The following is a 12,712-nucleotide window of genomic DNA, read 5'->3' on the forward strand; positions in this document are numbered from 1 at the left end:
AGACAGAAGAACCGAGCTAGAAGGGACAGAGACAGAGAGACAGAAGAACCGAGCTAGAAGGGACAGAGACAGAGAGACAGAAGAACCGAGCTAGAAGGGACAGAGACAGAGAGACAGGAAGAGAGAGAGAGGTACATACACTGAGGTTATTTCCGCGAGGCCTGTGTCGTCTCCGCTGCAGAGCAGGCAAACACAGAGATGATACGTAGAGCAGAGCAGTGTAACACACACACACACACACACACACACACACACACACACACACACACACACACACACACACACACACACAGACAGACAGACAGACAGACACACACACACACACACACACACACACACACACACACACACACACACACACACACACACACACACACACACACACACACACACACACACACACACACACACACACACACACACACACACACAGCAAAGGCCCGATGCAGCATAGCCACCAGGACCAAAAGAGAAGAGGCAAAGGACAGAGAAAGAAATACAAACAAATCAAGGAATAAGAAACAAAGAAACAAAGACAGAGATATGGAAGGATGGGCAGGAGATTAGTTTAATTGAACACATTTGGGAGAGTTAAAACAGTTAAAGGGGGATGAGAATGATGACAAAAGTAAAGGGAAAAATTAGGAAAAAGGAGGTAAAAATGTAAAAAAAAAAAAAAAGTGACAAGGGAGAAGAGGGACGTAGAGACAGGAGAAAGACAGAGAGAAGTCAGTTAATTTAAAGAAGGCCAGCATGCACACGTAAGAGCAAAGTGTGTGTGCCAGTGAGCCAGAGAGCACAGAGGACAATATAAGACACATGTGCATCCACACACACTCATACACACACTTACCGAAACAGCATGAGCTCTCTGTAAGGCAGAGCAGTGTTAGAAGACAGTAAGTAACAGTGTACAGACACGCACGAATACTGTTTACGCAACGCGCACACGCACACGCACACGCACACGCACACACACACACACACACACACACACACACACACACACACACACACACACACACACACACACACACACACACAGATGACAACCTGCCTTTTGTCATTTTGAGTTACTGTCTTATTGTAAAAGTGCATCTGATTATTTGAAATCTGATTGCATTTACTCTAAATGTTGCACTGCATTTTCCAGGAATTGGGTCAGAGTGTTTTTTTTTAAATGAGCATGAAGTACCAAATGGTTGGCACCTGCCCAAACAGAAAGAGGAGTAAATGACCTTTCACTTAAAAAGAAAAGACAAAGTTTGCAACTTTAGCTAAATCTAGGCTGTATTCTGTACTTGAAGAGCAATTGATTCTGTATTCCAGCTTATCACTTATAAATTGCAACTACAGTTTGGCAGCAGAGTTGTAATTGTCAGCCTTAATTTGAAATCAGATTAATATCTTGATTTTAGACTGTCCACGCTAGCTAAATTAAAATATTACTATCTACAGAATTAACCGTTGATGTTTCTTTCCTAAAGTATGTTACAAACTTAAAACACTACAAATTACAGTAAATTAAACTGACACCTTCTCTTCACACTTCTGTTTTTCTCCACAGCCATCTTATTTGCTCTCCTCTGTTTACTCTTAATGCTCATACAGAAACACCTGATGAAGTGACCAACATACCAAAGTGAGAGCAACATGACGTGATGCAGCGCTGTGTTGGGGTATGGCCATGCTCATGTGCATGAATGTGCTTGTGAGAGTGTGTATAACTGTAGCCAGAGGCTTCAAAATAATGGAGTCTACCAGTCCAGCATGGAAAACGTCTTTAAATGACTAATACCATGTGTAGGTTTATTGTACTAGTTCCTTAGTTCCTAGTTTATTAGTTCAGATACTGTGTGTGAAGCTTGTTTTACTCAAATCTGTCCCTGCACACTCTCACAAAAATGTGTGTTGCAGATTAACTGAATTTCTTTTGTACTAAATCAATAGTCTGGCAGTTAATAAACTCCTCCCACATCTCTCTTTGCCTCTCTGTCACACACCCACATGCATGCACGCAGTTTCAGTCATCTTGTTCAGTACAGTGGTACATTTGACCTTCTAAGATCAAACAAGTCAACCTAGTTCACAAAGTAATGAAGTGGCAACCTACACTTCAGGTAACTGTTACTTTTGTGTTGGAGTTGCTCATTTTGTCCACGGTGCATTTTGTTCGACTTTAAATATGCAGAAACACAGATGGAAGCTCCTAATGAGTTGGTCGTATTTTCTCATTTTCTTTGCTGAAGAGTGACAGCAACTCTAGCCACAGTTCACACAGGACAGACACACCAAGGATTTGATGGAAATGGAGTGGGGGACAGGATAGGGAAGGGAGCAGCTGTTCTGTACATATAGATCTTCTAGATATATATGTATATACATATCTAGATCACTTATCCAGCCTTCAGACCCATGTTGCACACTGCTCTGTTGCCAGCAGAAGAAGAGCTGAGCAGAGGTGGGCCAGCTGCTGGAGGAGTGGGGGAGGCAGGGAGGGAGGGATGGAGGGAAGACAAACTGGGAAACCAGACAGCGAAGTGAATTTACATAAGTCTCCTTCACTTTTTTCTTCAAAAAATGTTAGTTTAAATGTATGCTAAATAAACAAATGCTAAATAAATCCTACATACATACATATATACATATATGTATATATATGTGTGTGTATATATATATATATATATATATATATATATATATATATATATATATATATATATATATACATATATATAGTACCACTACTAATACATACATCTGTGAAGCACAGCAATATAACCAGTTAGTAGTACTATGGTAAATAGGGGTAACGTAGGGATGTCAAAATCCAATCTAAAAGATGGGAATTTGGGCCAGTCAAGCTGTTTTTTGATCAGTATCTATCAGAAACTATGAGCATTTGCCCTGTACGTATGATGCTTTTTTTGTCAACAGACACATGATATGTGCTGCCAAGGTGACCATATTACTTATGCCAATACAATTTAGGAAAGCTGTCCCAATAAATGCTGGCTGATCTTAAACACTGAACCCCTTGATGCCTGAATTTATTTACAATTATATAAAAACATTTTTTTTTGTGTATTGGCTTTCCAGCTGATGCTAAAATAAGTGGAGATTGTTAATTTATCTATTACACATAGAACAGATATATAATGATAATAACAGATATATAATAATTAGGTCCCACTCTGACTGGTCCTACCAGAAACCAGTGCTTGCAAATGGTTCCGAGGTACGTATTGAATATGTAAAAACCGGCATTGGGGGAATGGATACGCTACCTGCAGTCTGAATGAAAGTGGTGTGATGCAAATTTGAGACAATTGGTGTCAAGCAGTTAAAGTTAACACTGAAGAAATGCTTTTATATCTAGGAAGTGGTACTGGACTGGAACTTGGCCGATACTAGATATTAAGTGACTCAGATGGGATTTGGGGCAAAAAGAAAAAAAACTTGATTGGGACATCCCTAATATAATACATTTGTGTTTAAGACAAAGAAATACTAAAAACAAATAGAATATTGTTTTGTATATGTGTATTTCATACTAATTGATTGTTATTGATTATGTATACACAGAAAAAATAATTTGGAAAAATCTGTAAATATACAATATTTTTGCTTTTGGAAAAAGGTTTTTGGCCAATTTCAGACTCATAGTTTCAGGATGCAAGGAGAGACTTGTTCAACTCACTTCAGCCATCATTACAGCTGACAGGTATAACGATGGAGAGTAACAGTGGGTGGTGGTGGGATGAAGGTGCTCACTTGGTTGTCTGCCGAGAGGCGGGGCATGGAGAGGGTCCGCCCATGCCCATCCATTGGGTGATAGGGCTCAGTGTCGGAGTACCCGTCCCGCCCCATCTCCCTCATCTCTACCGTCTGTAAAACACAATGAGAGGGGGGCGTGACCACTGTCTGCTCAGGGAGTGGACTCTGACAGGGCGTGGGCTCAGCCACAATTTTCTTCTCATTTATGCAACAACAAGTTGCATAAATTCATTGTTGCAACCTTTGTTCACATGCTCATTTGTAAAATGAGCATGAACATTGAGATGACGTGGGTATTGATTAGATTTTGTCTGTTGATGAGTAATAAGACCACATTGCGTATGATCTGATTGTGGGTTAATATATAATTCTGTTCTGTCATTCTGGATTGTGACACAAATCCAAACCTTGACCAATGGGGAAAAGCTTATTTGAATACACTGCTTCACTGGAACATTTTGTGCCAACACATGGGTCCAAAACTGGGGCAGGAAATATCTTTCTTCAGAGTACATAGCACAGTTTCAAATCCATATTTCTTTTTTGTACATTTGTCATGGGATTCAATAGAGAGATGAGGCACTGGGGAGTGGGGATGTCCCAACAGACAAGCGAAAGTAAGAGGCAGTGAAAAGGAAAAGGTGTACATCACAAAACACATCCTCAACTCCAAGCCACTGACTCAGGAGGAAATTGGAGAGTGAACAGAAAAACTCAAGGAATCGGAGGATGATTAGACTGAGAGAATACAGGAAACGAGGACTGAAGCAAAAGAGAAAGAGAAATAGGTCTGAAAAAAGAAAAGAGGACAGAGACACACAGCAGTCTTGTCTGCTGGAGAGATGGTGGCTACATCCAGCACTTCAAATCCTGAAAAGTAGAGATTCATTTATTGGAAGTTGTTGAGAACCTGATGCCAGGAGTGATGGACTGGATTAAGGACTAATAGTTTGTTTTAACCACAAGGACACTCGAAAGGACCACTGCGGTGGAGTTCAGTAAAACTGAATTCTGGTCTGGTAATTTCTCATGTTTTTAACAGGTCCTTCCCTGAGATGCCCATTAAACTGATTGTGTGGTTAAATCAGAAAAGATATTTCCAAATAAAACAGCTGAAAAGGCAAAGAAAATCTGGAGGTTCACTTTTCATTCAGCTACTCACCTTGGAACACTGGCATTAGTTTGTCTTTATTTTTGGAGGAAAAGCTGTTCTTTTATGTTTTTTTTACAGGTTTAGTTTTATTTCAGTAAATGAAACACATCTAAAGTCAGTTGCTGAACTTAATTTAATTAAGTTTTCCATCTTAAATTCACATGAAATGGTTAGTAATAGTGTTAGTCACTAACTGCAGTGATACACTACTAACAGTGCTTGCAGTTTCCCCCCATTGATTACTGTCCGATTACATGAATAACATAAGTTTAGGTGTAGTTAATGTGTAGTGAGTGTGATGCTTTAGAGAGCTTTTTAATACATGTATTGCAACAGCAGGAATCCTGAGCAGTGTTTCCCATCAGCATCTGTATTACTTCTGGCTAATTAGACCCATCTATTGTCACAAGACCGACGTGTAACCAGCGCATCTGCCTCAGCAGATGGACTAGTTGCATTTGGACTGATGTGTCACCACGGTGACGAAACGTGTGCACGGGCTCATCATACCTGGGGGTTGTGGCGGTTGTCGTGGGGGTCATCAGGGTAGGGTCTGTCAGGGCTCCAGTTACCCGTCTTTTGGAACATTTCCTGGGCTTTGGTTGTCATCCACGACTGGCTCTCAGTCATGCCACCCTCAGGAGGTCTGGCGCACACACACACACACACACACACACACACACACACACACACACACACACACACACACACACACACACACACACACACACACACAAGCAGGATTACAAATCAGGTTGTATTTTCAAAAATTCCCCAAATTCGGCAAGAAAATTCTTGTAAATATTTTCAAAAAATGAGTAAAAATCTTCCAAAAAATGAGCAAAAATAGCTACAGTGATTCCATATATATCAGGAAAACTTGTAATATTTTCTTAAGAACATTGAGAAAAAAAATCTACCAAAATCCAGCGAATTTCGCTTGACTATTACATTTCTGTTGAGGAACTGACGATGAGCTGGTGGGAGGCGACACAACCTCATTCTGTAGTGACTTTTAACAAGTCAAATTTACTATTTATCATCCAACATGATTGCAAATGCTGTGTTTAAAATACAGTCTTTTGAAAGAACCAAATTTCCCTGCAAATCTGCTAAGGTGGTAAAATCAAAAAACTGTACAGTGTGCACAGGTGAGTACATGTACAATATATACACACAGGTACTGTACTCTGCTAGAAATTTAACGGTGTCAAATCTACTGTTTCAAGTATTTCAGTATTTCACATAGGTTGCCATGAGTCTCCAGTCTACTCACATGCTGTTCATGTTGTCCGGCTGGGTGCTGGGGAGGCCGTTCTGGCCCTGCCCCCCCTGGACATCCGTGCCCCCTCCCTCAGAGGGCGGCTTCATGCGCTGAAACATTAATGGCGGTCGGTTCTGTGTGAGATACACGACATGGCCTGCAGGCTTGCATCAGGCACACTCAGGGGGCAGACACAGGACACAAACACAGGATGCACTCGCAGCATGCATCCACACGGGGGCACCATCAGCAAGCACATGGCTGTGGGTATCCAAGGTAAAGTTCCCTGCATGACCACTGATCTGGAGTCTGCTTGCCACCCTGAACTCTTATTTAAAGACAGATTACTGACTTTAAGGTCTGTTGGCATTCTCCAACATGCACAGGGGAGTAAAGCTGATCTCAGATCTGTGTCAGAGGGGAACTTCTACCTTAGGAATTTGAGATACGATTGCTGTTAAATCACAAGTCTTGGACCAGATTACTAACGGAACACATCACAAAAGAGACATTTTACACAAAAACCACATTTTGACAATTTGTGTAATCTTTTATCTGCCAAGATTTTCTGAATAACATGCCATTTTATGGTAACACGACATCTGACCCTGAACCAGTTGTATAAAAAAGCAACTTCTGTTTCCATCGGACAGGTCAGAGGATCCTTTATAATAGAGTCCTCTCAGGAGTGGCTTGTTGATGGCGGTTCATGACTGCTACAGCCCTGACATGTCTCTCCACAGCCTGGAAGCTAAAGCCTGAAAGCTCAGTTAGTGCAGACTATTTAAGACATTTTAGCCTGATATGTTGGAGAGAAAGCTTGTCTGGCTACAATTTGCATCCTTGCTGATGGTCAGCTTTAGTTAACTGGCTAAAGAGCTGGTTGTATCCCAGCACAAAAACAAACTGGTGTTTGTAGTGAGAGCATGAAATGCTGATTCCTTGTCAAAAAGGCAGAGAAAATCACTGTGACTATTGACTTCTGTTCAGCCGAATGTTTTCTTCTTTACCTTGACTGTGTCACAAAAGACCAAGGACAGCACAGGTCTAAGAAGTCAGAAGTTGTCTAATTCTGTCCAGTTGACATCACCAGTGCCGAGGAGAGAAATGGCTCAGATTTGTCTCTAGACATTCTGGCCTGGCACTGGCCAGAGCCAGTAATGCATCTTTCAAAAATTCATGGTACAAACATTTAGATGGACTATGGCAAAAACATGAACACTGAATAACTAACGTTGACACTGACTCTAATGGAGTATCAGTGGAACATGTATGAATGAATGGTCCCAGGATTAACTGATTACATAGGGAGCCACTGGCCACAGGAATCTCCACTCAACATCACACCAGACAGACAGGAAAGCAGACGAATTCATGAGCACACAGACTGAAGAGAATGGGTCTTGGTTATAGAAACTTAGTGACAATCAACCTTGATCAACCAATTAGGGACACCTTGATAGGTCAAGTCTCATCTCTCTTCCTGGAAGGATAAACGGAGAGCTTCAGAAGGACAGAGACGGCATGGAAGACGGATACAAAGGACTACAGACGAACAGACTCCAAAGCAGAGTGAAAAAACAGGAGAATGTCAAACAGCAGACAAAGACGAAACAGCAAAGTACTGGAGACACAATAACAACAAACATACAAGAAGACAGCTGAGACTTGGCATGAGGAATATGCAGGAGGAGGAATGGAGGGAATGAGAGGCGAGCACAACAAATGAGGTGTCAGAAAAAAAAATCCACCCACTGATTTATTTGATTTTCTCTTTCTGTGGTGTTTTTCTATTATACTTAATTTGTCTTTAAGCTTTCACTTTGGGCAATATCCATATGGAAAGTTTGATACTGACAGTTGCTTTTACCAGAATGTCTGTCAAAATGTTGCTCTCTCCATTGTCTGCCATGACGAGATGCTATGTGAAATCAACATGGATGATCAAAAGGAGGCAGATGTTCATTGTCAGGTATTTTAATTAGGACTTTATAGTAATAAGAACTAAAACCATCATATAAAAACATCTTAATCCAGATAGGTAGGTTATCAACTGTACTTTAAATCTAAGTTCAGCTTGTGGGCATAGAAACACTATGAGGTAGCTATAGACTTTGTGATGTCAGTGATTAAAACCATAACTTGCACCCGTTATCACTGCAGTTACTTTTTTCAGAGTACAGTATTTCAGCTATTCTATCATGTATTTTTCCTGTAGGATCGCTCAGGTCGATAAAGCTGTCCTTGGTACAAGCTGATATTTGAAATAAAAAGAAACATTCTGCCACTAAGCTCCATTGTAGCTCTATTGTAAAAATCTCCTTATTTGTTACTTCTAGGCCGGACTGTATCTTACTATCGGGATGTCCCAATAACTCTCTGAAAAATCTCTAGTTGAACCAAATTCTGCAGCCAGAGTTCTGACAGGAAGCAGGAAGAAAGACCATATTTCTCCCCATATTAGCCTATCTTTATTGGCTATGCTACACGTTCTGATCTGCCGTTTCTGGCCGCACAAACTTCAATGCTGTTTATTGCTCTCCTGTGTGTTGTTTAGCTGTTCTCTATCTGCTATCCTTTCTCCCTCCCCTTTTGCCCTCACCCCGACCAGTCAAGGCGGACAGTCGCTCTCCCTGAGCCTGGTTCTGCTGTCTTCCTGTTTAAAGGAGCTGTTTCTTCCCACTGTCTCAAAAGAGCTCGATTAAAGGGAATGATAATGGAACCTTACTATGTGACGCACCTTGAAATGACTTGCGTTGTGAATTGGTGCTCTGTAAATACAACTGAATTTGACTGAAACTAAACACGACAAGATATTGACCTCACTTCCCCATAAGGTAAAAGGACAAATCAATAAACACATACATGATAAAGGCCTTGACGTGAGGTTTTGGGTGGATTCTTCCTTTAAAGCAGTTTGGCATTATTAAAACAAAGACTGCAGTGGATGAAGTGAGATGATGTAGAGATGAGATGAGGCTACAGACAGAGACTGGTTAAAGTTCTTGTGCACTGCTGATGTTTAGAGAGCCTGTGTGGAACTCTCCATTCAGTCCAATGGGATAGCTGCATTCAGGAACATAGCAACACATACTGTATTTGCTACAGCATACTGTTTGCAAGAAAAACAACCTAAACATACTCTCCATTCACCAATGTACTCCTTTCTTCCACAAAATGGAAATGTTACCTCAAGAAATGCATCCCAGTCCAAACAGATTAGGCTGACCCCATTCCTTGAGCAAATTTAAACTTGGTTGCACCATGTTAAATTTAGGGGTGAACGGGAGGCATTGCACGAGTGGAGAGATGTTTCCACACGTCCACAGTGTGGACTGAAATTACAGACGGCGGGAGCGAGTGCATCTCAAAAGCATTCATGGACAGGAGGGAAAGAGCACTGACGAGGAACAAAAAGTAAGGCCATGTGGTATCATCAACATTGTTGTTCAGAACATTATCAACAACAAAACCGTAGTTAAGCCTTCGTAACACCTGATCCTCCTCACCATGTTCAAATAGGCAAAGGTGAAAAGAAAAAGAACACTTGAAGCAGTGGGAGTGAAAGGCTGTTAACTGGAGTGAAAAGGTAAATGGCTCGATATCTCTCAGGAAGCATGGTAAAGGAATAAGGCTGGCCAAGGGAGCAACAAGGCACTATAAAGAGAATGCAGATTTTCTGGGAGCATGCTAAAAGAGGGTTAAGCACAGGCTGAGAGGGAAGTGAGGCTTGTTTGGAGGTGTAGCTGGGATTCTATATATGATTTAAATGTATAAGACATGATTCTTATGCTTTTAAATCCATATTTGGCAGAAGAAAGGTAAAATTCAGTCCAAGGGGCTGGTGAAAGTGAATCAGAAAAGAGGACCAAAAGGAAGAAGAGCAGAAAAAAGGAAAGAAAAATGTCTTTTTGCGTTCAGGGAGTTTCTCCGGCATTGCGTCTACCTGTTCTTCTCGCAGGGCCTGCAGCTTTTTCGTCTTGCTCTGCCGGTAGTATTCCATGATCATCATGGCGGCGTAGATTTTGCCCACCGTCAAGTCTGTGGCTGCTGAGAAAATGACAAGTTACCCTGGAAGATTAGACCCGAGCGAGATGGGACCCTGAGCCGTGGGGGGAATGGGAGTGGGGGACAAGACAGCAAACACTGACAGAGAAATACCCATTAACATGCAGAATACACCAGCAGGTAGAACACCTGTATTCCATGGCAGCCCGTGAAGGACAGGCCTACAATTTGAAACTTTAAAAAAATCAAGAAAAATAAATTATCTGTTTTGTATTTTTGGATTCAAGTGTTTCCATCTTCAGTTGACAGAGGTTCAGTCTCAGAATATTTAGTTGGTAGTAACCAATAATAATAACATTGAGCAGAAATTAGTGTTGGGAAAGTGAAACAGCAAAACAAATGTTCCAGTGTCACTACTTCTGTCTCACCAATGAAGGCAAACTTGTGTTAACCGTGCACTGTAAGTGTGAGGGATAGATTTTAGATTCACCTTGAAGAACAATTTATATTTCCCAATCAAAATGTGTAATATAGACAGGCCACTATGGTGTTTTAAAGTACTCACAGAGCAGCAACTAACATGTTCTTTTGTTGCGATGAAAGATCAGTTAACCACTGTCTAAATATTCTCTGAACTGAATCAGACCTGTGTTTATCTGCTGGTGTAAAACACACAAATACAACAACACTGTACAGTTATTAGCACAACAAAGCTGGTTGTCTTTTCACAGGCAGATGCTGAAGTTAAATCTAATCATTTTCGTATTACGTCATCACCTTATATAAAAACTACAGTGTATCTTATATTTTCTATTAATGTCCAAACTAAAGACTAGGCAGCCACCTCACTAAGAAACACATGGACACCTAGGTCGAATGATCCCTAGAAAACAGGAGCTCAATGTTTTTCTAAAAACTCTGGACATGTATCCCCAGAGTTTGGATGAAACATATAAACATTTAAAATCGGAAAAATATTGAGCTTTGTTTTGACATGAAACCTCAGAATTTTTCTCTCTACATGAGTGGCACCCTTTTCAAAGTGGCATGGCTACAAGTCTTCAAACTGATATTAGCGTGCCATGAGATGTTTTCACACATATCTTATTCTCTTAATATATTACTGGGCTATAACACATGACAATGCATATCTTACATTTTATTTGCTGTCATGCATTCAGCCAAACAACTTCAAGTTATTGATAAACATGCATAATTATATTATTTTAGGTTTATGTTAGCACTAAAATCATTTCTTATTCTAAACAGATTTACCTGAAAATAGTCATTCATCACACTCATAAATCTATAAGCCAAGATCTGTCTTTGTTCTTTATTTGCTTCTTAATTCTTCCTGTAGTGAAAAGACTTCTATAGAGGATCTTCTATAGCAGGCACCCCCTGATACAAGGACTGACTACATGGGTGGAGAGATCAGCAGTGGGGCTGTGTTCGTTACTGTGTCCACTCTGGTATCATTTATGCACACATCAGAATGTGAATACGTGTGTGGTATGGTATATATTTGTGTGGAATGTTTTTTTGAACACAAATGATACAGAATTAATTATAGGTGCATCCATCTGAATTAAAGCTATCTCTCTATATACAATTTCAGCAAACATCTAGGATAACTGTCTCAACTTATCCAAATGTTACTAAAATTTAAAGAAAAAGAAAAAGGAATCCCTTTTGCTGATGGAGGGTCCATCTGGCCAGGAAACAAGAATGTACTAAAGAGCCTTGATAGGAAAAATGTATAAAGAGTTGAGGAGTCACTGAAGCCACCTGGGTTTGGGCTGTGGAAACCAGGAATACAAATAAAGTTGTCTCAGTCTTCATAATTCTACATGTCCTGAAGCCAGTTTTACTTGTCTCTTTTGGCTCTTGAAGCGATTTCTCCTGTCATTCAAAAGGTCTCCTTAGTCCTAATGGACTGGCGGGAGGCCCAGGTATTTATTTTCCCCTAAATCACATGTCTCATGGACCGTAAATGACACACGAGTCACACGTCCACTAGTGTGAATAGTTTGAAACTCTGCAGAGAATTTGAGGACAACAGTATCCTGTTCTGGACAGAGAATACAGATGGTGTGAGAGAAGGGTGAAGGAAGCCAGTGGTGTTAACCCCTAGACGCCTGAATTCATTTACAATTTAAAAAAAAAAATAAAAAATGTCTTTTTGCTTTCCAGCTGATGCTAAAATAAATGGAGATTCTTAATTTATCTATTACACATAGAATAGATTAAACGCCTGACCAGGGACAAAGACTGCAAATTAGCTGAAGCTAGACGTCTTATATGCATCGCATTTTCCCTTTTCTGTGGCAATGTTGTATGTATCATCCCTGCCAAATAAACATTAAAATAAATAAATAAATAAATATATATACAATAACAGATATATAATAATTAGGTCCCACTCTGACTGGTCCTACCAGAAACCAGTGCCTTAAAAGGTTCTGAGGGACGTATTGGATATGTACAAACCGGCACTGGGGGAATGGATA

The 12,712-nt window shown here is 40.4% G+C and overlaps 1 protein-coding gene across 16 annotated transcripts in view; it reads right to left on the reverse strand.

The window, feature by feature from the left end:
- The window catches only part of cacna1ab (calcium channel, voltage-dependent, P/Q type, alpha 1A subunit, b), a 111,451-nt gene that overhangs the window by 13,428 nt on the left and 85,311 nt on the right, over positions 1-12,712 (reverse strand). For 3 of the 16 annotated variants that reach the window (XM_055009952.1, XM_055009951.1, XM_055009963.1), the window contains exons 40-45: positions 10,141-10,244; positions 6,207-6,328; positions 5,441-5,576; positions 3,775-3,888; positions 854-871; positions 140-175 (exon numbers count right to left, since the gene is read on the reverse strand). In XM_055009952.1, coding sequence (XP_054865927.1) covers positions 140-175; positions 854-871; positions 3,775-3,888; positions 5,441-5,576; positions 6,207-6,328; positions 10,141-10,244 — 530 coding nt within the window. The remainder of the gene's footprint in view (positions 1-139; positions 176-853; positions 872-3,774; positions 3,889-5,440; positions 5,577-6,206; positions 6,329-10,140; positions 10,245-12,712) is intronic. The other 13 variants (XM_055009954.1, XM_055009953.1, XM_055009964.1 and 10 more) reach the window with 10 other exon arrangements.

The sequence above is a fragment of the Amphiprion ocellaris genome, chromosome 4 (genome assembly GCF_022539595.1).
Source record: "Amphiprion ocellaris isolate individual 3 ecotype Okinawa chromosome 4, ASM2253959v1, whole genome shotgun sequence".
Classification (NCBI taxonomy): domain Eukaryota; kingdom Metazoa; phylum Chordata; class Actinopteri; family Pomacentridae; genus Amphiprion; species Amphiprion ocellaris.